Source organism: Synchiropus splendidus, chromosome 11, assembly GCF_027744825.2.
Source record: "Synchiropus splendidus isolate RoL2022-P1 chromosome 11, RoL_Sspl_1.0, whole genome shotgun sequence".
Lineage (NCBI taxonomy): Eukaryota > Metazoa > Chordata > Actinopteri > Syngnathiformes > Callionymidae > Synchiropus > Synchiropus splendidus.
The window spans coordinates 2,428,672-2,450,827 of NC_071344.1; the positions used below are offsets into that span (position 1 = coordinate 2,428,672).

At 44.6% G+C, this 22,156-nt stretch overlaps 4 protein-coding genes across 5 annotated transcripts; 1 reads left to right on the forward strand and 3 right to left on the reverse strand.

Moving 5' to 3' along the window:
• Positions 1 to 1,973: 1,973 nt before the first annotated feature.
• On the reverse strand, positions 1,974 to 10,598 carry map1lc3cl (microtubule-associated protein 1 light chain 3 gamma, like). The gene is made up of 5 exons (XM_053879242.1): positions 10,577 to 10,598; positions 2,776 to 2,988; positions 2,658 to 2,713; positions 2,481 to 2,587; positions 1,974 to 2,399 (listed from the first exon to the last, which is right to left on the reverse strand). Exons 2-5 carry the CDS (start codon positions 2,831 to 2,833, stop codon positions 2,210 to 2,212), a joined length of 411 nt encoding a protein of 136 aa, XP_053735217.1. The 5' UTR covers positions 2,834 to 2,988; positions 10,577 to 10,598; the 3' UTR covers positions 1,974 to 2,209.
• On the forward strand, positions 4,816 to 16,244 carry si:ch211-168f7.5 (uncharacterized). The gene is made up of 4 exons (XM_053879238.1): positions 4,816 to 5,452; positions 11,410 to 11,617; positions 12,108 to 12,317; positions 12,553 to 16,244. Exons 1-4 carry the CDS (start codon positions 5,222 to 5,224, stop codon positions 15,027 to 15,029), a joined length of 3,126 nt encoding a protein of 1,041 aa, XP_053735213.1. The 5' UTR covers positions 4,816 to 5,221; the 3' UTR covers positions 15,030 to 16,244.
• ttc9c (tetratricopeptide repeat domain 9C) lies at positions 16,157 to 18,871 on the reverse strand. 2 transcript variants are annotated; one of them, XM_053879239.1, is made up of 4 exons: positions 18,422 to 18,806; positions 17,952 to 18,264; positions 17,145 to 17,327; positions 16,157 to 16,543 (listed from the first exon to the last, which is right to left on the reverse strand). In XM_053879239.1, exons 1-4 carry the CDS (start codon positions 18,545 to 18,547, stop codon positions 16,446 to 16,448), a joined length of 720 nt encoding a protein of 239 aa, XP_053735214.1. In that variant the 5' UTR covers positions 18,548 to 18,806; the 3' UTR covers positions 16,157 to 16,445. The 2 variants fall into 2 exon arrangements, with proteins under 2 accessions (XP_053735214.1, XP_053735215.1); XM_053879240.1 differs by lacking the exon at positions 18,422 to 18,806 and adding an exon at positions 18,821 to 18,871 and having other exon boundaries at positions 16,159 to 16,543.
• Positions 18,872 to 19,451: 580 nt separating this feature from the next.
• On the reverse strand, positions 19,452 to 21,926 carry LOC128767770 (high affinity choline transporter 1-like). The gene is made up of 5 exons (XM_053880049.1): positions 21,741 to 21,926; positions 21,538 to 21,681; positions 20,929 to 21,082; positions 20,649 to 20,866; positions 19,452 to 20,571 (listed from the first exon to the last, which is right to left on the reverse strand). Exons 1-5 carry the CDS (start codon positions 21,879 to 21,881, stop codon positions 20,026 to 20,028), a joined length of 1,203 nt encoding a protein of 400 aa, XP_053736024.1. The 5' UTR covers positions 21,882 to 21,926; the 3' UTR covers positions 19,452 to 20,025.
• Positions 21,927 to 22,156: the final 230 nt, after the last annotated feature.

A 22,156-nucleotide genomic window follows, 5' to 3' on the forward strand; every position in this document is an offset into this window, starting at 1 on the left:
AAAATTGAAGGAAAATCTGAAACAGAGACAAAACTAAAATCATGAGATAACAAGAGCGGAAGTACAGAACCTTCAGCAGAACCAAACCCCTGGGCTCAATACGAATAACAAGCAAAAATGAATGTGGACCATGTGCACTTTGAGACTTCCTTTTGGCGTGTTACGATTTATTTGGGCTTTGGACCGCTTATTCCATCACCGCACCGATGGAGTCACTGTTCGTTGGGCTGTTGAGCTGCGTCCTTGTCGTGTTCATCTTCTGTAAGCGACTCACATTTGCCACCAGAGGTCGCCAGCAAACCTTTTTTGTTTCGTTGTCTCTCACGTGCTCATGCATTTATCCAGCTGTTACGCGACCCTTTTACAGTTTACTGTTGTTAAAACTTTGATTGCGGCAATCGAAAGTTAAGGTGCACTTCAGTTCGCTGACAATTGAATTTTGTTTACTTTGTTTCAAAGTGTTTATGATTATTTGCCATTACTATTTCTGTAGACAAAAAATGCGTTCATTGATGCCTTTGAATAATTTGACTTTTTAACCAGATGTATGGTTATGTGAAGAAGTTGAAGCTTATGAAACTTTCATGGATTTCGTCAGAGAAGAGAGGCTTGTGATTTGCTATTGTCCATTTCATATTAGTCCGTTATTCGGTTAAATGTAATTAATGTAAATATAATAGAATTATATTGAACTATAATAAATAACATTGGTAATCGAGAATTGAACCCATCTCTAAGTGAAAAGGAACCAATTTCAGCCACTTGATTGGGAGATCTTATCTCTTTGCTTTGATATTTCATATTTATTCAGTTTATATCAATAGATATTGTTATATTCTTATCTTATGTATGAGATGTGAGTCATCACCTGCATGCTGTACTAGTTCGGTCAACATTATAGTATAAAGATAATTTTAGATAATAAATAATTTTCCAGTGTAGATTTCAATTATGTTCACACAGATATTAATCTATAACAAGCCATCAAATCTATATATTTAAAAATCTGTATTACAACTAAAAGACTGAACTCCTGTGTGGTAGAAGTAAGGTCGATGAAACGTCAGGAGATTATCTAAAATAAAAGTATTCCGTTTGGAGTCGCTTTAAGAAGAAATATGTATGTTGTGTTATTACATAACTGTGATGAATTAGGTTGAGTCTACATCCTAAAAAGGAAGCGGTGTGAGTTCAGGTATGATCACACTGTGTATTGACAGAGAGCTGTGAAAATGCACACAGCAGTGTGACGTGAGGGGTTTGACACTGTGTGCTCCAGCTTCTGTTCATAAGCTGTCTACATCTCTGCAACGCTGTTTCCTCTCTTTTCTCTTCCTTTGATCCTAGTTGTGTTTCTCTGGCTAAACTTTGTTTTTCCTGACTTTTTCTTTTCTTATTGTTGTGTGATTGTGGACTAAAATAGTCCATATATGCTGATGACATACTGACCTCCGGGTCACCTTTAGATAAGACCGGCCTGCAGAGGGAGCGCCTGCTCTCTGAAGCAGGTGAGGAATGGAGCGCCGGCGTGTGTGCTATTAATCATTTAAACCCTGATCTTTAGAGCAAAACATTTGAGCTGTGTCTGTTACAGCATAATTATTTATATAGGTCATAGGTTATGCATACTGTCTGTTATATATTTAAATGAGATAAATTAATACGTACTCATTTGTTGTGCTCATGCTAACACAGCGTCTGAAAATACAATAAATGAAAGCTCCTATGAGGCAGACATAGTGATCTGAACTCTCATTAGCTTAAAATGTAAACGTCCTGAAAACTACGTGGTGAGCAGGTTTGTGTTCATGTATATAAAGCTTTGGGACAAAACAAGGACCGGACAAAAACAATACATTACAACAAGTCACATTTATTTTAGTTTCTTCACGTACAGAAACACATGGTGGCACAGACTGGGTCCAAATTCACCCACAGTGCCGTTCAAGTTCCCCTCTGGTTCACATTTCTGAGAGAAGAATGAGGCCATCAAATAAGGAGGTGTGGGAGAAGACATAAGTGCTACAAAGAAATGTGCCCTGCGCTCATATCAATGTGGCTGGGTTTGTTTTTCGTCTCGCAGTCACAGGGGAGCAGCTTCACCTGGGCAGTAAGAGATGAATCGGAGTGCATACACAGGCGATGATGTACTGTTGTGTCCCAGGCTGTGAGGTAGGTGGGAGTGCAGGCCTGACTCTGCGTTTCAGGCTCAGCAGGTAACAGCCGCTGCGGGCTGGAGGGCTCCGAACATTTCCTGGGAGGCGTAGGTGATGTACAGGAAGCCATCTTGATCTCTGTAGCGGGAATACACCTCTCCCATGCTGGAGGACATGCAGGACATGCTCTTCTCGGCCACCAGGAGAAAGAGAGCCTGGGTGGAGTCCAGGGCGATCTTATTTCTGAGAAGGTTCAGTGATTCAGTCAGTGACTATGAGATATCTGTCCATAGTATTGCAATATTCAGAGTGAGAAATGCCCACCTTAGTAAACAGAGGAACTGACCCAGGGTGAGCTCGAAGGGAACTAGGAACTTTGTCTTGTCCAGTAATGGCAATGACTTCTCTCGGATGTAACGCTCCACAATCACCTGCACAGAAGTGAGGTATGGTTATGTAGCTTCATAACAAACATGGCGACAAAAGCAAAGTGAAACTCACAGGCAACTTGTTGGGGAATTTAGACCGAATACTGCATACTTCATCTTTTCTTGTTTCTAAAGCAAAAAATCGAACCGTTACACAGTAATAATGCAGCACTCAGAGTATAGTGACTCACCCAGACATTTTCTTTGCTTAAAAGGCATCATCTCCATCGATTTCTCAAAAGGCGCCATGTTTTTTGGGTGGTTCGCTGGGTGGCTCGTCGACGGAGGCGGTGTAGTTGTTGGCACCGGCGCTGGTCCTGCCCAGGCTGACACTGAAGTCCCCTCGGGTGCAAGGCTGCAAACCCCAGTTCGCTGCTGCCACCAGAGGGGCTTTATAGGAGACTCTAGAGGGAGGAGTCAACATGTGACACCAACAAACACAGACACAAATCTCATTTCAGTAAGAACGTGAGGCTAGTGTGTCGTCTTCTTCTGCAAATCTGGTTCACCCCACATTCACACGTACTGGTTATCGGACAGAGCATTCTCACGTCCACATGTGATTCCAGTGCTTGTGTCACGTAGGCTCCCGCAGAGGCCAAAGGAGAGAGGGGTAATGAGGACAGTGGACAAGGTGAGGAGCATCACCAGACCTGCTGATGCCTAAACCATATCACGAATTGGTTCAGTTCGAATCACTTTTTAACCCAACGGATGCTCAATAATGACTCACACTGTTGTTGTTTCGTCATTGCCTAACAAATCCTACAAAGAAAAACCTTTGTCCTTCGGATAAACCTTAACATACTGTGCAGAGGGAACTATGAACCACTGTGATCTGGGTTTGGTTTTTGTGAAATGAAGTAGCAAACTAATTACTGTTATCTTCTTGGGTTAATTGTTTTGGTTTTGACTGCTATTTCACTCTTGAATGTTGTAAATAAAGTTTTGACAAACTTCTCCATTTTGCTCTTCACACTTTATTGATGATTTCATCTGGGTTCTGCTGCACCCTATAATTCACACCTAAAGGTTAATAACAATAATGATTATAAGAAGAATGGATGCAAGAAATGTTTTTTTTTTAATTTATTTGAAATGTTGTTTATTTATTTATTTTTTGTTTTCCACTGCCATGACTTTTTTATTTCTTGTTTTATTTGAACACTTCATGTCCCCAATGTTTATGGAGGTCAACCCGCACCTGCTGCTGTACCTCTCTGACTGTATCTCACCTGATAAACAGGACACCTGTGGAGCTTGACGTTTCCTCCTACCCAGTAAATACTGGTAATGACCAGAATTGTTAAGATCATCGATTGTAGTTTTAGAACTGTGCAGTGTTGCAGTGTATCTGACATACTACTGTACGTGCGTTATATACAGAGGGATTCTTATGAATGAGAAAAATGTCGCCATCTGCTGGTAAGGTACCGCTGTTGAGGTACCGCTTAAAGGTCAACCACAGTTCTGACATGTGTTAATCGGGTAATAAAATGGGTTATGTGTGCCTGTCACGTTACAGATTTTTGATTTCATTTGCACAGATTTAAACAAACTTATTTCCAGATCAAATGTTCAAGTTAGCTGTGTACTTCCAATCATCATAGGCTTTTTCTTCAACATGACAAACGAATCCAGGGTTCTCATGAAGAGTGTTCCTGTCTTGCTCTATCCTTCCCTCACTCATGAAGAAGACTTTAAAAGACTTCCAGCTTATTCATGCTTTTCAGGAAACAACAGCAGCACAGTATTATTATGTATTATATATTTTGTTTTTCCCATAATTGTTTTACGCCAAATAAGTCCCTTATGGATGATAGGCAATACTCTCAAAAGGTGAAGGATTTATTCACATTCTTAAAGTGAAGGGAGCGTTTGCGACCAACAATCTACACCTACAAGTTTACTGAGGAGACTCTGGAAATCACTATTGACTTCACTAGAAACACCTCAATATGTTGGGGAAAGGAAAATAAAAAAAGAAAGGAATCTTTCTGTTTGATGCGGGATTGAGTTGAATACTCATTCTCATGGGAGCCAAACGACGCGGAAGTGATGACAATAATAAAGCTGGACAACAATAAGTCTGATGAGGTCACTCGCGAGCGCTTCCTACAGACACACTGTCTCCATGGCAACGCTCAAAGAATGTGACTACATTGTCCCGCAGGCTTCCCTGGACAGATCCGTCCATGTGTCTGTTCGAAAAAGTTCCCTGACCAATCCCGGTCCTCCCTGGTTCGGTGGCTCCTCCTCGGCGCGGCTGCTCCCACATGGACCTTCCTCCTCCTCCTCCTCTTCCTCCTCCGTCCGTCTGTTGCATTGTCTCACTGGGGACGAGGCGCACGGTTCCCGGCACCATGGTAACCCAGGACCGGGAAGAGTATTAGAGACATAAATAAAAGAGAGACGCCAAAGGAGCAGCAGCAGCAGTAGCAGCAGCAGTAGCAGCAGCAGCAGCTCGTTGCTGATCCAGAACCTTGATCTGAGGAGCCGCTGCTGCAGGGGCTGCTGTGCACATGGCGCGCTAGAAAAGCTTCACGAGCATTCGCGTCTGATTTGAAATGGATGTGTTATTAAGCGCGACCTGGCGCCGGATCATTCCCGCCTAAAGGTCCCGGTTCTGACAGCAGGATGGCCGGCCGCCGCGGCTGCGTGAACTCGCTGTGGTCCGGAGCCGAGCGCGTTCGGATAGGAGAACGTCTGAAGGCGACGCTGGCCGGAGTCCTGGAGCTGGAGCTGCTCAGGTGCAAGCAGCTGGAGATGGTGGACGGAGCCCTGGAGCGCCGGGAGACACCTGCCGCAGAGGGGGGCAGCACCGAGGAGGAGGGCGGCCAGAGCGCTGCGACATCCCGCGGGCAACAGGTCAGTGTCTGCCCCGGAGCTCGACACGAGTCGGGCATTAAATATGGATGGACGCAGGGAGGTGGGGATCTTCAGCCCCGGTCGCCTCACGAGTAGCACCCGAGTGACATTGAGGACAGGTAGCTGCCAAGGTGACTGACGAGGACGAGACTGGCAGCTGGGTTTTTGGACCGAACGGCAGCCGTAAAGGTCACATTGGCTCGCAATCTGTATTCCAGGCAGTCCAGCATTTAATCACACTTAATTTATCATCGTCCTCGCAGCTGTCACGAGTTCTCTCTGAAGTCGCTGAAAATCCTTGTCATCTGAATACGTCTACTTCCCTTTCACTTTATTTGCTGCAGGTTTATTAGCTCGCACTGGTCTTATGGGGGGAAAAAGAACATCTGAGCGGAATGTACCTTGTTATCCAAACTATAAACACCACATCTTCCACAAGGCAGGTATCTGCTGTTTTCATGACGTCATCATCAGTACAGTCTGATCGATAATTCATTTAGATTAACCATATGAAGTGTTTTGAAAAAAAAAAAAAAAAACTAGTCTCATGCAAATATTCAAATGAGCAATCATGCTTTTGATAGATTTACAAAATTATGACAGAAACACGTCAACTGAGTACAGAAGTAGATGGAATTTACTTTATTATTCCAACCAAATATGCAGACAAATTAACTATAATAGTGTCAGAATTTGAAAAATCACTTTTATCATGCATCTGAAATAACAGGAAGAAAATGTACATTTAAAAAAAATAGATTTATTTGATTAAGATACATTCCCCTGTTGATTTTCGATGCTTTTCCCTCCAGTAGCCTGAAGAGCTGGTGTGCTTTTAATTAACAAGACCACTGCTGCAGTGACTCATCTCACTTTTCAAGCGTCTTTAGCGCCATGAATTGATCATCTCTGCCCTCAATGCAAGAAGTAAAACGACCCTTTCCCAAACCCGTCCTGAAATGGATACAGCGTTTTGTGTTGAGAATGCAGGGAATGTGGGCTGAAAGGGAATAGAGGCGAACAGGAAGCGAAGTCTCTTCATCCTCCTCTGCACTTGTTTTTCTGCTGCCGCTGTTATCACATTCGACCATTATATTGTTCATCTGACTGGACACAACCATGGACTAATGTTGTCTCAAAGCAGTGTCATCACTGACTTTCAACTTCTCATATAAAACCAAGTTATTTCAGGCAGGTTAGAAGCCAACTCTGGCTGGGGAATCTTAAGAGAGTGGACATGTTGTCTGTCCTTTTATTGTGGAACATGGCGCCAACTAAACATGTAACACCCCTTGACTCTTCAGAGGATGGCAGAGCTAAAGTGAGTGTAATCTGTGATGGGCAAACCAGCCTGAAAAATACCAAACTTACTCAGCAAATATTTGAAAATCTAATTTCACAACAAGCATGACAGTAGTTGAAGCAGACTGCTGACTCTTGTGGGGATGATGAGAAGAACCCTTTTGGATTAGAGGTGAAACGCCTAAGGGGCTTAACGCAAGTAAAGTCGCCTTGTAAATACCGCATTCATTGAAAAGCCCTCTCCACACGGAGTCTCAAATTAATGACAGAAGTTGAGGTAACATCAGCTGCCTGTGTCACTCTGACTGACAACACAGATAGAGAGTGCAATATATATATATATATATATATATAGCACAATAGAGCAGCGTTTTCCAACCGGTGTGTGGGCGATATGATGACATGACATCCCACCCCTTTCTGGAGACATTTATAAACTAATACATATCTTGTTGCTTCAAATAATGATGTGCCAAATTACCTGAGTGTCAGTAGCTAAATATTTTCACAAATTAAAACAGATTTTCGACAGGACTTTTAACTGACCACAACTGCACTTTAGCTGAGGTTCCTCTGGTGATTTGCCTCAGGATTTTTTATTGAACCAAGTGTGTCGTGGCTTAACAATGGTTGAAAAACACTGAAATCGAGATTGTATTGAATAGACATTGCTCTAGAGATGGGGAGAAGCGTGACCATCCTGGAGAGGCATGTTGACAGGATGCCTCCAGGACCCTCCCTGGTCAGATGTTCTGAACATCTGGGAGGACAAGGGTGACTCGTGGGTGACTCTCTGCGACTCCTCCTCAGCTAAGCATTGAAGAACGGATTGGATGTTTCTGTGGATTGCTTCCACTCTGGAGCGACATGGCCACCTCACCATGTGATCAGAGATGTGTGGGAAGCGTCTCAGTTGGTGCAGCTAACAACGGCTAATGATATATTTACAGGCCACGCACGTCGCCAGCTTCTCAAATCCATTCCTAATCACCGCAGAATGGAGTCTTAATGTCTGAACATTCTCCTCAGTGGAAGGAACAATATGTGGAGCATAATAATGATGGCGAGAAGCGGCAGTCCAATGTGAAGGGCATCTGCCGCCCACCATCATCTCTGGTGTGAGTTCCTGCATTGCTCATTCTCACCTCGGAAGGTAGCTGGAACTCTTCCAGCAGACATTTGCATAAAAGTATGAACTTTCATGGAGCGTTTGTTGTTGCGGTGGGAAGCAGCTGGAGCTAGGCCGGGCCAAACCGTCTCACTGCCTTCAGACTTGTTCTGAACTGAGGTGTTGCTTTGGAGAAAAAGTTATTTTAAAGAGTGGAATAACTGCGCCAAGCTTGGGTGACTCACGTCAACCCAGAGTATCTGCTCGCTCATGGTGGAGTTGAATCCAGATATGTGATTCACCTCCCGCTCGCTCTCCAACAGCAGCGACAGAGGGCAGGAGTGATTACTGAGCAAATCCATATTTGGCAGGTCAGGATTATGTCTGTGCAGAGTCATCTGTGATGGAAAAAGCAATTTCAAATGAGGCTTCATCTCATTTAGCTCACAGCGAATACAGAGATTTAACTGCTGTTGGAACATTTCGGTAACTGACTAATTCCATGAGCAACACAAAGGCCCTGGTTCAGTCATTGAAGTGTGTAATAGTTTTATTTCCGCTGGAACCGTGAGCCTGTTGTTACACGGTGGATCAAGTGCACTCAGCTAATGTGTGACTCGAGGTGGACCGGGCCCATCCATTTTGGTTTTACGAGCGCCTCCTTACACAGGAACATACTTCAAGTGTCTCACATATGACTCAGCTTCTCAGGATCTGGTCCAGATTGATGACTTAAGAAGAACCTAGTTAGAACTTCAACTGCAATGAACTCTGAGCTGTTTCCAAATAGACAAAGATTGAAGTAATTTCGCCAGTGACTCCGTGTAAAGCTTGTTACAATACTACAGGTAAGGTTTGCAGGTTATTTATTTTAATTTCCTATCTGTTGCATTTTTTTTTTTTTTTTTTTTTTTTTTACTTGCTCTTATGTTTCCACCTGTCATGCTGCTGGAAATGGGAATTTCTCTTCAGAGATCAATAAAGTATCTATCTATCTATCTATCTAGGTGTGGAAGGTTGAAGAAAGAAAGGGCAGATTGATAAAATACTGCACATTTAAATCACAAACTAGTGGAATGTTTGCATTTTGAATTACTTTTTGGTTCAACAATGTCGGGATGAAGCACAAATGTGGCCTCTCCAAAATTAAAGTAACACCACCGGGATGTTTAAAAATGATTCAAAATAAGGTAAAACATTAGATTGGGGAACACGTGTAAACTATTAATAAACAAATAATTTGCTTATTTACGGTCAATACTCTGTAATTATGGCGTCATTCAGAGTTAACTTTGGTTGACTATAGTTCTAACAAGATGTTTATCTATGCTATATAATTATAACTACTGGCTAATATGCTGAGAATAGACGTAGGAATAAGTGGTTTATTGAGGTTAATATAATAATGTTCTAAAGTGTGACCTAAATAACCAGTGCATTCATCAGTAAGACAGATGTTAGATGAGATTAAAATGATGATGAATGAATAATGAATAGTTATCAAGTGAAAGGGAGACCAAAATCACATCTTATGTCTGCTTTTAAAATATTAGCATTATTTTCATGGGGAGTGTTTATTTTGTGAGGAAGGCCATTTGGATGGTGAAGAAGACCATGGAGTTGGTAGGTTTGAGAGAAGAGGAAGCAGAGGACCGGGTGAGATGGAGGAAGATGATTCGCTGTGGCCACCACTGAAGGGAGAAGCTGAAAGGAAAAGAAGTTTTTGCCTGTATAGATTTGTTTTACAGCCAGTTGAACAGTGACTGCCTTTGACGTACGAGCTGAAGTTGCTGAGAGTTTGTTGATATTCAAGGATGAGCAAGAAGCCCTTCAAGCTAAAGAAAAAAAGAAAAACTCGAATCAAAAGAAAGCAGCAGAGGAGGATTATCTCCACAGGCTGCCAGACCTCACATATATTAGTGATCCGTGTGTCCTCTTACAGGCTTTAAATGAGGTTTGGAGTCGGAAAGCATCATCTTACATGGAGCCATTAGCCTGACCTGTGGAGCCAGGCGAGCGATTCTGAACTCATGCTGAACTGTGAGAATCTAATCTGCCTAAACTTTTCAGATAAGAGAAGCTGCCTTGTAGCGTGGGTTGTTTTCAAATTAATAATGCATGAACAATAAATATTGTTCTGCGGTGTGCGAGGCTGAGGCGGTGTGTCTCTCCACTGTGTTTTTTTTGCGTCTGTAATGACAAAAAGCACTTATCAAGCTTCTGATTTGATCAATCGAACTCCTTTTAATGGTGCTGCTGAGGGGCACCGGTCCTCCGTTGCACTGAGGAATATCATATTACATATCTCTGAACAGAAAGCCCCCACCCACCCACACGTCCGGCTATAATTTCATCACGTTGGCCTCAGTGGAACACAACATTCTGTGTTGTGTGTGTGTGTGTGTGTTTCGGGAGGTCGTAAAGTGCATCAAGTTTAATGTATTTCATTCTACTGTGAGTCAGAGTGGCTCGGTGGTGCGTTCAGGTTCGGGATGAGTTTAATATTTGTCTGTGTGGGAGGAAAACTGAGAGAGCGGTAGCTATGGTGAGTAGGGGGCGGCATGCTTAGAGGATACGGTGGAAGAGAGTGTGTGTGGGGGGGATTATTTGACAAGGGGAGTTGGAGGGCAGTGTGTGAGCGGGTGGGGGTCTTTGGAGATGCCCTTCTCCCTCACCCGGCAACTGCTCACCCTTCCACATTCTCTGTGACTCACCGTCTTTTCTCCTTTTTGGGACCCCTCAGTGATATTTGGTCAGCCATGACTCACTGCAGCAGGAAAAAAAGAACAGGTGACACAATGATTGGAAGCTGCTAATCTTTCTTCTCCACCTTCCAGCCCCCTTCTGCCACTCTGACTGCTCTTTGTTACGTCATCTGTCTCCCCTCATTATCCTCAGAGCCCCCTCCTCCTGTCAGCCCAGCAGTGAGTCACTACCTGTATTGTTTCGCTGGGTAACAAGAGGATTGATCAGTGCCACTCACAGAGTCCCTGTTGTCTGGCCTCCATCAGTTAATGCGAGGGTCCTTGGCTTGCGATCTGCGGGGTGGGCAGGGGGCGGAGGGGTTTAGAAGATAATTGAATGTTGGTGGTGACGGTGGTGGGGGTGGGGGGTCACTTCACCAAGCCCTCACTCATCGAGGAAATGAAGGCACTTTGCTAACTTGATGTGGTGATTGTTATTCTTGTGTGGAGCCACAGTCCAGACTGGTGTGTCTCAACATTGTTTCCATTCTGAACTGGCCGAGGTTCAAAGAGCCATTTCAATTTCTGCTTAAGTCAATGGTGAGTGCTCATGCATCCAGAGTGATTGCTCCTACTTGATCTGGTTAACTACATCCTGTCGAACGTGTTTGTTTACGGCGGAACATTTCCACATTGCTTCCTCTTGGAGCATTTTTCAAACTTCTTCCTCTGATGGTCATAAAAGAACACTGTAACTTTCAGACTGATAACTGTTCTAGTCTTATCAGCAAACTATGTCGACACAAATGCCTTGTTCGCATACGTCTGGGTTTATTTCACAAGTTTTGTGTTTGTCGTTCCAGGTTGTGTGTACGTCAGAAACGACTGTATCCCCCTGCCAGAGCAGCCCTGAGGACAACTGCAGCAGCGGTGGTGATGGGACCTTATCAGGGCGGGCGGGCGACTTGCGATGGTCCACTCTATCATGGGACGCCCCCTCTGAACTGCTGTCTCCACCAACACCTGACGCCAGTGGGACCCACTTGGATAGTGACTCTAGACCTAGCTCAGGTGAATTCAGTGCGCGGCACCTTCACAGATAACACGTCCTGTCAAACATTAACTCCATGACTTGTTTACTCGTGACATGGCTCTGACCTCTTTCGCTTGTCCAGCGTTTACATTTGTAGTTAGTTAAGAAGATGTCAGGATCAAATACTACATTTAATTGAAGAGATACACAGAGTATTGATCCCATTTGCGTAAATAAAAAAGTAGAAAGTGGAGTAGAAGACCCATAAAGTACTCATTCACTCTTAACATTTTCGTGTCTTTTAGAGAAAAGCAAATCAAATGTTATTTTTACCTTTCGCCTGTTTTGACAATAAAGACCAAAATGAGAACAAGTTGTTATTTCAAAATTACATTTTCCGTTTTGATCAAGCCATAATGTTTTTCTCCTCAGCTTTGCCTGACATGGCAGTGCTATAAAACGCCTTTTCACAAATGAGAAGTCCATATCCCTTCACCTTCAATACGCTGACGTTTGCCATTTTTCCAGGGTTCTACTCCGTGAGTGGCAGTTCTTTGTCAGACTCCTGCTATTCAGTGTCCAGTGAAGCCGCGCATGGATGTTCGGCAACCCAACCGAGGCCTCAGAAGGAGCAAGCGCTGGTGTCAGACAACAGCGACATCGTGTGGTTAGAAGGCGCAGTGCAAGAGCAGCAGCCAATCGTGGACGTTGAGACAGTAGAGGGGGCAACAGTTCCAGGTGAGCGCCAGCAATATGAGAGGAAAGGTGCAGATAAGTGAATCTGGCATTGACAAAATGGCATTGCAATGTTGTTTGATCACACTGGTCTATTCTTTTCATTTCACCATCATGTCAAATGCGATGGTGAGCTATGGTAAATGTGGCAGTGTGAAAGCCTTGTGGAAAGGGAATGGATTATGTTTTAGTGATCAGATGTAGTGGTAATGACAGAGTTTTCTCTTGTCTACAACAGTCTCAGATGACGTCAAGGTGACGGGTCTGAACTTCCTCTCTGACATGTGTTCAGACTTCAGTCAGGCCTGGATCTCCTCCCTACAACCAATCCTCGACCCCACCGCTCCGGCATCTACTCCTTCCAAAGAAAAGACCCCCCTTTTGGACCCCCGGTACTGCACAGACTTGGTATCCCGTCGGACTAAAGAGGTGTACTCCTACCCAAGCCCACTGCACGCGGTTGCTCTCCAGAGCCCTCTTTTCACCTCTCAAAGTCCGGACCAATCAGCTTCTCAAAGTCCCGAAGAGGCATCAACCAACGATGGTCGTGATTCCCATTCCGATCAAAGACAGCTACCTGAGCCCCCGCGGTCCAAGGCAGTCATCTCTTGCACACAGCTAGAGAAGTACATCCACCGACTTGCTCACCAGTACAACAGTCGAGTGCACTCGTCCGCCTCTGATCTCACTTTACACAGTGCAATCACGCCAAGGGGCCTTTGCACGCCTGGGAAAAGTCACGGCTCTACTCAATCCCTCTCGACTGTCCCAGGGGGCAGTATTACGCCATGCAAATCCCTGCTGGGTAACTCCGCTCGAGTGAGCCTCAGCACTACTGGCAAAAAGGCCACCAGAAACTCAATCAATCTGGGAAACCTTCCATCTGCTACTGGAGAAGATCTGAACATTAACCTCCATCTCAACCTGAATCTGAATCTTGCTCCTGGCTTAAAGTCCAGCCGGGAATTGACGGACAATCAAAATAACTGTGGAACATTAGGAGGTGATCTTGCAGGTGCTGCTACAACGTCTGTGCCCTCCTCTGCTCCGGCACTTAGAGCTCGACCGCGCATCTCCACCTGTCCCTCCAGCTTGAGTCACCGCAGCTCGCTTGAAGTCTCATCCAGTCATGGGGCCAGTCCAGGATTTGGGTCGACTGCCTTCTCTCGATCTTTGGACTGGAGCACTGGGGGACCGTCGGACCCTGGACTATCTGTGTTTGGTGCGAGTTGCGGATCAGCACCAGGATCACAGCGTAGCAGCTTGATACAGGAGTCCAGTTTGAGTTCCAGACTAAGTGAAGACTGCCACGTGGTGGGTGAGATCTCCCGTCTCTCTGGCCTGTCCAGATCTGTGGTTGTTGGACTGATGGAGCAAGGAGTCGAGCTGGATGTTGAGTGCTTTCAAGCACATGGTGAAACAAAGCTTCAAAGAAAAAGTCACCTGACAGCTCAGACAGAGGCATCTAACTGCAGCAGACAGGCCGATCTGAGCCCTCAGAGACCCATACAGCTGTCGCTCAGTGTCACCCACAGTCCACAGTCTCAGGCCAGCACCACTCCTCCACGCTCACTCTCCAGTAGCCCCATGCATCCATACCAGTCCATTCAAGTTCCATCACAATACTATCCCTCACACTGCCAGTACCAGCAGGTGTCTTCCACTTCTGATCCGCCATCATCCACAGCATCCTCCCCTGCCTCCCGACCCACCCAAAGGGGACGCTCCCCTCCACGTCCACTCCAACAGTCCCCAATGACTGCCACCCCTCTGACAGTATTCCGAAGAGACGCACCATTCCAGTGTTCATTGCCGCGTACGATCACAAGGAACTCAACTTTGGAGCATGGAGCCATTCAGCCAAGAGGTGGATCGCTTCGCCAAAGCATGGGAGGAAGCGGGGGTGGTAGCGGGTGGAGTAGAGCTGAAGGGGAGGGTCTTTATAAAGGTAAACATGCCTCTCACAAGTTGATCAGAGCTGCAACAGTCAGCAGCTATGGGAAGAGTGAGGACTACAGCGAGGGATGGGCTATAGAGCGAAGAGAACAAATGGTGACGCCCAAAAAGAGCACCAACAAGTTCTCTAGAGGCTTTGACAGGAATGCTTTGGGCAACGAGTCTGGAATTGATAGGCAAGATATGGACAGATTTGACTACGGCTATGGCTGGAGAAGAAACAGCGTTGGAAGCTGGGACAAGGATCACCGGCGACTGAGGGCAGCATCCAGCGGTCAGGACAGGAAACCAAAGGCAGAAAACTCCCCCACCATATTTAAGAAGAAGGTGAAGGATGAGGGCGAGAGACGCAGCTCCAGCCTGAGGCCATCCAGGAGAGCCCTCTTCAGGAGCGAGTCTCAGGGCTTGCTTGTGCCGCAGAACTACATGGAAGAACCCAAAAAACGGCCACACTGGGTCTCATCTTTCGATGTGGGCCGTGGAGACATTGGTACCGGTAAAAATGAAAGAGGCAGACTGCTGAGGGCGAAAGAAGAAGAGAAGCGCCTGTCCTCCACAGCCAGTCTTTTCAACCTCTCCCGATCTCAGAGCTTGGAAGGAAGCAGTCACTCCCTCTCTCCTCTCTCTTCCCCTTCATTTTCGCCATCCCCTCCACACAGGCTGCCCCTCCAACGTTCCCGATCCCTGAGAGATTTAGGAAGAAAGGTCTTCGGCTCCATGAGGTCTCTGAGCCTCAAACGCAAACCGTCCAAGAAGTGACTCTAAATGAACTTAATGTACATGTGATTTTATTCACTGCAGCTGTGCAGAGTGGCATTATTTTGCAATGTGTTATAAATTCCCTCACCATTTGATATTTATAAGACAATGTCTGCAATACCTGGAGAAACTGACGCGGCAATAAGAGAGAAGACTGCCCGTCTGGGGTCAAAACAATTGTTGTGGAAGTCGAAGTGCACTTGTTTGGTGGCTAATAACGACAGAGGCAAACCAAATACGACATTAGCAGGCTGCAAAAGTGATTAGAAGCATGACCTTGGAAGTAAAAAGTGAAATACAGATTCACTTAAGTTGTTCAAATTTAATACAAGCAAAATGATTACTAACTTTGCACTTTAGTAAAAGCTTCACTTCCATAGACACAGGCACTCCAACTGAACGAGGCAGAGCTTGTAGTCACCTGTGTCCAGCAATCTGAGTGAGACACATCTGTCTTACTCTGATTGCTGCAGCAAGACAGGTGGGCAGCAGATCACAGTCCTTTTTTATTTTGAACACAACTCCTCATAAGCCTGCTTCAACAGTAGAGCAAAACTGAGTCTCATGTCTTTCTATCATGATGAAGTTGAAGGATAGTTCACAACCATAACATTGTCCAATTCCAAATGTGTGGGCTACCAACGTTTAGTGATATTGGGCAGGACTGTGGACACCACCTCTGCAAACCACAATGCTATCAAACCAGTGCACTCTGACATGGAAATGTCTCGAGAACCCTAGCCAACCAAAAAAAGACATTACATGGATGATGAAGGTGTTGAAAATTTTCAAGCTGTATAGCTATTATCAGTAGAATGTAACGTGCTTCAGATGACCAACAATGAATGTTGAAAACACAGCTATTTAATTCTGGTGATACTTGCGTTTTTGAAGCTTCCAGTAGTGCGCATCATGTCCTCACCACCTTCACTGATAAAGCTGTTTCGTGGACACTACTGGCTGTTAGCAGCTCGTACATGATGTGAATACTCTTCTAATGCATGCTGCTCTGTGACTCTGTGACAGTAACGTGAGCCTTCTGTTTTTGGGCAATAATGCCACTGAAGTACAATCATATTGGCCAGACAATGACCAAAACTAAGCAAATACTCTTTAACTTGATATTGAGCTCAGGATTTTAATGGTAATGATTTATTATAAATGAGTTGAGACACCTGTAGCTTCTCATGGCAGATGATGAATAAAACTCATCTAACATAACTTTGTCTGATGTACTTTCTTCACTAGGGATTTGAGGAAAACAAATCTGAGGTTGAAATGATGAAAAATACTTTTTATTTAAAAAAATATACAAAATCAGCACTTAGGGACAAAATTATTCTTAAAATGTGAGAAGATTTCTAATGAAGGTGACAGTCCGAGTTCAACAAAGTCTCAGTCAAACGTCAGTGCACATCAGCTGGAGAACATGCTTCTGTACATGGCTTTCTCTTTTTGCAACTCACGATTTATCTTCTCCTCAGCCCTCTGTAGGTGCTTCAGGACTTTGACATCTGACACAAAAGAAAGGGGAAAACATAAAAGCACATTTTCATTCTTAACTATGTCAGTAGCTTAATTTAGCTAGCAATAATATCATAATAATACAATTATTGATGGGGTAAACACATTACTTTGAGTTTAGAACACCTGTTTCAGGTAAGAGAATTCCTTGCCTTTCAGCGAAATTCACCGCTTTGAAGCCAAAACAGGTGACGTACATGAATAATTGGGGTGTGGAGAGGGTTTTTTTTCTGACATGCTCATCCCAACGCTCTAACATGGTAGTTACTGTTTTAATTTGCAGCATTAACGAACAGTTGGACACACCCACGCACAAGCACTACCCTCCTCACCTCCAGAATATTCCACGCGTCTAAGCAGTCTCCACACTTATGAGCCACTCCGTAACCAACAACGAACGCATAGGATGTGCCGTCACCCCCGAAACTACTGCACAGCATTTCATGCCAACTGTTTAACTCTCTTCATGTTTGTTAATGAAGTTGTGCAGCAAGTCAGATGACGTGGGTTGTGCCGATGAAAACGCGCCACATATTTCACTGAAATATATTTGACTTACGTAGCATACGACCCGGGGGTGTGGTCACTTACCATTTGGCTGCACCGTGCTGGCTAGCATGAGGTAGTGTTTAGCCGCCTGCGCGTCCCCCACCTCCAGAGTGGCCACTCCTGCTCGGTACAGAGCTTTGGCATCTTCAGGTCTCCACTGGAGCACACGTAGACTGTACTCCTGAACACGCACATAGTCTACCTCCTGCTTCTGCAGCAAACAGGCTAGAAGAGACACACCTCCGTAAGTAGAACCGCCGCTTTTCTAATAATTGTAGTCACAGATGTGCTATAACGTTACAGCAAACGCAAACCAAATTTGCTCATTATCATCAGAGGAGAGCAGTTGACTAAACTCACTTCTGATCAAGTTTTGAAAATATGCTGCAGAATCAAGACTGATGATGAAAACAAACTCTGTCATGTTTTGAACTCAGACTTGTCGCATCACAGCAATGAAATTACAAATGCTTTATTAACATCAAGACGCTGGTGTGTGTTCCAGGCACTTTCCTCTGGTGTTCGCGAAGCTCCGTGCTGCAGCTGAGTCAGGCCAGGAAGGCAGAGGTCTGGTAACACCCAGGCACACTGAGAGTATCACACCTGTCATTTCATTGGTCTGATGTGAGGAGGTTTCATATCTTGACAGCAAATGGCATGCTCGCCTTTAAATACCCATATATTAGCTGCAGGGTTCAGTGTGCGTATAGACTGGAACCTCATAAATGCATCAGTGGTCAGGCCCACTTCTGTAAACTGGGTATAGGAGGAGAACTGTGCATTGACTAAAACAAGCTGCACTAGCTGTGAGTGCAGCCCTTACACTGCCTCCAAACCAAAGTCACATACCTGCTAGATTATTGTAGCAGTCAACCTGAATGTTTCGAAGACGTGTTTCATGTTCAGATTCCAGGACTGGCCTATCAGGCGTGAAACCTTTGACTGAAGCCAGGACATTCGGATCCAGAGACCGTAGAACTAATAGTGCTCGGTGATAACGGCCAATGGCCGAACGAAAGTTCTTCTCTTTGTAGAAAGTGTTGCCCTCAGTTTTGAGTCGGGCAGCGTTCTCCAGCAAGGCCTCAGCAGACTTGACTTGCGTCGTTGGTGAGGATGCTTCCAGAGACGGCTCCATGTCTAGGCTCTCCAGTACTTCCAACCTCTGTTTAAAGAAAAAACAGTAGCGCACATGAAAACTCATCATGGGTTTGAGTGTGAATTTAATCTGTTAATCCTGAAGGATGTTCTGAAACTGCTTGAAAGAGAAAGCATCTTAAACAAGCACCCTGACTGAGAACGTAGATAAAAAAAATCCTGACCTGGTTTTCCAAGATACGATGACATGATCGTACAAAACTGAACGAAATGTGTCGTTTTCCAAGGCCTTCATGTGCAAGTACCGATTGCTCAACTTTTTGAAGTGGGTCACTACAGACGCGATTCATATTTGGTCAAATGTATGAATATCAACGAACGTCAATCAAACGACTGCAGTAGCACGACGAAAATAAATCTAGAATGCACGTTCCGTAAAAACTCACACACACTTGACAACACATCATTTTAGCAACATTGAGCGTGTTATTGTAAACTATGAAATTATGCGAGACGGTGGTGAGCTGAAAAATAACGATACATATCCGAAACTATCCCACGGATGAACGCAAAGCAAACGACGTCTCATGTAAAAGAATAAAACAACAATCAAGCTGACTCACTTAGCAGCTTGGTTCACCGTGGGAGCTTCTCACTCGTGTCCTCAAAAGGCACCGAAACCGTAAACTAGAACTTTCGTTACTGCCATCTGGTGTCTAAAGTTTGAACTGCAACAACATGCCTGCACGGGGACCCGACACCGAGACTGTCAATAAGTGTCGAGATATTACAGCGTGTGTTCACGCAATGTGACGCAATCATAATGACTTCAATTGAACTGGCAGAGAGGATTCAAATGGCCCTTTATGTTATGCCTAAAATACGTGTGGTGCCAGAATTTTATGTCACTTTTTTTGGGAATATTATTGCATTCAGACCTTTTATTTTGATTATGGTACTTTGATAATCTGTGAGAATGTTCAACAGTGCAACAAAAAGGGAACGATGTGAACAGGCAGGTGATCCATGTGTGAAAGAAGACACTCAGAGAGAAAGAGGAAAGTGTAATACAAAAAGCACAGGCTCTAGTAAAGAAAAAAAAAAAAAAAAAAAAAAAAAATATATATATATATATATATATATATATATATATATATATATATATATATATATATATATATATATATATATAATGATTTGTAAAAATGTTTCAAGTAGACAAGTAGAAATTATAGACTGAAGTCCACTCGATAATGAAGTAAGTCCCTCACCATGATGATGCTCCATTTTGAGGGGTAATTGATTCTGAAGTTCTGAAATCTTGGTGAACAACAAGTTACTAGAGCCAAGCCCACTGTTATAGTTACATTGGGCTTGACTCTGCCTCCAGCGCAGCTCTGAACCTGCCCACCTGCTTATTACACCGAGCCGTGGCAGAGACTCTCAGTATTTCACCTTGTTCTGATCTTACTTAACACGTATTGTGTGTGCGGATGAACAACACACTGTCCAACAGTGATTTAGCAGTGCAATGTGTTCAGTAGGTGGCAAAGAAGACACTGAAATAGCTAAATTAGATCCTTATTAAAAAAGTTTGGACAGAGAAAAGAAGGAAAAATAGCTTCCAGCATTGACTGACAGTGATGTGCTGCTGACAAAACAGTAGTAAATCTACAGAAAAGCCCAGTGAATTCCAAGACTGAGCGTGACTGCACCTTCGCCGTTTTTCCTGTGAAGTATTTTGTGAACATTGTTAAAAAAACTGCTATAATTCTTCATTATCATAATCATTATTAGTGTGAGATAAAAATGACAGATAGCCATCATTTCAAAGGACCAATGACCCCATCTGTGATGTTTCCATCATGCACGCAGTTTCTGTCTCATTGATCTCCTCGACGTTGTTAGTGGATTCCAGTTCCTTTGGAGTTTGGTGGCCTTTAACAGCAAATATGTCCCATTTTTCAGGCAGAATTCCTCTGTTGAACAGCAGCAAAGTCAAGTAAGAGAAGAAGATGGTGGCGAGCAGGTTGCTCAGCATACAGATGGTGCTGACAGGGGCGCGCTGGATGTACATGCCGTCCTTGACTGTGCCTCCTGGATAATGGAGGACTGCTGGCAAGCCAAACTCTGGTTCTCCACTCAGCACTCTCAATAGCAGCGCGATGAAGACTCCCATGATGCCGCCATAGCCGTTGGAGAACTCACAGAACAGGGCACAAGTGAGAGCAGGGAACGTGAAGATGTATGTAATGTCAGCTCCCACAATCCAGAAAACCATGATGCTGTTGTTCTGTAAAGTTAAGGACGTTCCAACGACGCCCACCAACACGACTGTGATTCGGACCACCCACTGCATTTCCCTCTCTGATGCCTGAGGAACCAAAATGAGCACAACATCAGACTTTTGATGGGATATTTAAATGTTGGTTCCACAGGTTGTGCTCTTACACTGGTCCTCAGGATGCTCTTGTAAATGTTGGAGGAGAAGATGGAAGCTGCCGACAAAAGAGCAGAGTCTGTCGATGACATCACAGCAGCACCAACAGCTCCAATGCCAATAACTGACACATAGCTTGGAGTGAGGTGTTGCAAGACCAGGGGGAGAATATAGCTGGCCTCGTCTCTCTCGTACGGTGATGGAGAGCCGTACGAAGTCTGGTTCCAATCTGTCGCCCCGAAAAGTGAGAATCAAACGTGTGAAACACTTGTGGTTCAGACAGTTCAATACCTGTGGATACTGCGACAGCTCCGATCAACACTGAAGGAATCGTAAATATTATCATGAGGGGGGCTGCGATGAAGCAGCTCAGTCTGGCTGTGGTGGGTGAGGACGCTGACAACATCCTCTGGTGAAACTCCTGACTTCCTAGAATGCAAAAAGTCTGGACAAAATAAATGGTATAATTAAATAAGGGCCACAATAAATCAGGAAGAGGAAGAGAAGAGGAATGAAAGTCAGTTGAAACAAGACAGAATGTGAAAACACCAGTGGGGTTGTGGGAGGCAACATTGATGGTTATTGTTTGGGTTCAAGTGCTGAAGCACTGCCATCTGGCGGCTGGAGGTAGTAGCTGCATGTGATTCTATGGCAGGGCCACCTCAAAAATTCATTAATGGAGGTCAGGTGACATGAAATACTGCAACAGTCAAAACATCAATAAGAAGTGCAAGTGGAACTCTTCATCAGAGCATATTAAGCAAGTGTGTTGTGCTGGTGAAAGGGAGAATAATTGCTGTTTTTAATAAACAAAGTGTTCAGAGTATGTGGAACCAGTCCGATCTGTGAGTCATTTCCAAAACTGCTGTGACTTAAAATGTATAGGTGAGAGCTTCTTACCAACAGCAGCAGCTGATCCAGCCACGTCCACACTCTGTCTATGTCGATTGAACCGACCCACGGATCTTGATACGTGAAGTTCAAAGCACTTTGTGTGATGTCGAGTGAGTGTTCCGAGATCAGCACGAAAGGAACACAGAGCCACTGCAACAAGACGTTTCATGAAAGATACAGTCTGTTTCACAGGACGATCTGTGTCTTACCAAACTGACGAATGTGAGGACCAACTGTACGATGTCAGTGTAGGCTACAGAGTACAGTCCACCAAAGAGTGTGTAGGTGACAGCCACCGCAGCTGAGATCCAAATACACAAGTTGTAGGACAGGTCCAGGATGATGGCCATAGTGGTGCCTGAAACAATAACACACCTCACAAACAATGAACAGCAATGATAATATGTTTGTGATGCATGTCTCACTACCAGACCCCAAATTGGCATGCGCCTGTGGGAGGATGAATCTTGTGGAGGAGTCTGCAAATGCTAGGCATCAATTCAGCACCAGTTGCAGCACTCTTACCTAAACCAATGAGGGCGGACGCCACCCAGAATACGTCAGACACCAAGAGAGCCACTGACAAAACCCCACTGACAGCCGTTCCAAGCTTCCTCTGGATGGG

What these genes read in the sequence shown, in the direction of transcription:
- ttc9c (XM_053879239.1), bottom strand. Translation starts at nt 18,547, where the DNA reads ATGAATCGCGTCTGTAGTGACCCACTTCAAAAAGTTGAGCAATCGGTA. An exon ending in ATCGTATCTTGGAAAACCAG is followed by an intron (nt 18,265 to 18,421) that starts GTCAGGATTTTT and finishes TTCTTTAAACAG; the next exon opens with AGGTTGGAAGTACTGGAGAG. An exon ending in CTGCTACAATAATCTAGCAG is followed by an intron (nt 17,328 to 17,951) that starts GTATGTGACTTT and finishes TGTCTCTTCTAG; the next exon opens with CCTGTTTGCTGCAGAAGCAG.
- map1lc3cl (XM_053879242.1), bottom strand. Translation starts at nt 2,833, where the DNA reads ATGGCGCCTTTTGAGAAATCGATGGAGATGATGCCTTTTAAGCAAAGA. An exon ending in TAAGCAAAGAAAATGTCTGG is followed by an intron (nt 2,714 to 2,775) that starts GTGAGTCACTAT and finishes TTTTTGCTTTAG; the next exon opens with AAACAAGAAAAGATGAAGTA. An exon ending in CAGTTCCTCTGTTTACTAAG is followed by an intron (nt 2,400 to 2,480) that starts GTGGGCATTTCT and finishes GAACCTTCTCAG; the next exon opens with AAATAAGATCGCCCTGGACT.
- LOC128767770 (XM_053880049.1), bottom strand. Translation starts at nt 21,881, where the DNA reads ATGGCCATCATCCTGGACCTGTCCTACAACTTGTGTATTTGGATCTCA. An exon ending in TGGATCAGCTGCTGCTGTTG is followed by an intron (nt 21,083 to 21,537) that starts GTAAGAAGCTCT and finishes TATTTTGTCCAG; the next exon opens with ACTTTTTGCATTCTAGGAAG. An exon ending in AGCTGTCGCAGTATCCACAG is followed by an intron (nt 20,867 to 20,928) that starts GTATTGAACTGT and finishes TCGGGGCGACAG; the next exon opens with ATTGGAACCAGACTTCGTAC.
- si:ch211-168f7.5 (XM_053879238.1), top strand. Translation starts at nt 5,222, where the DNA reads ATGGCCGGCCGCCGCGGCTGCGTGAACTCGCTGTGGTCCGGAGCCGAG. An exon ending in CGACATCCCGCGGGCAACAG is followed by an intron (nt 5,453 to 11,409) that starts GTCAGTGTCTGC and finishes TTGTCGTTCCAG; the next exon opens with GTTGTGTGTACGTCAGAAAC. An exon ending in TGACTCTAGACCTAGCTCAG is followed by an intron (nt 11,618 to 12,107) that starts GTGAATTCAGTG and finishes CCATTTTTCCAG; the next exon opens with GGTTCTACTCCGTGAGTGGC.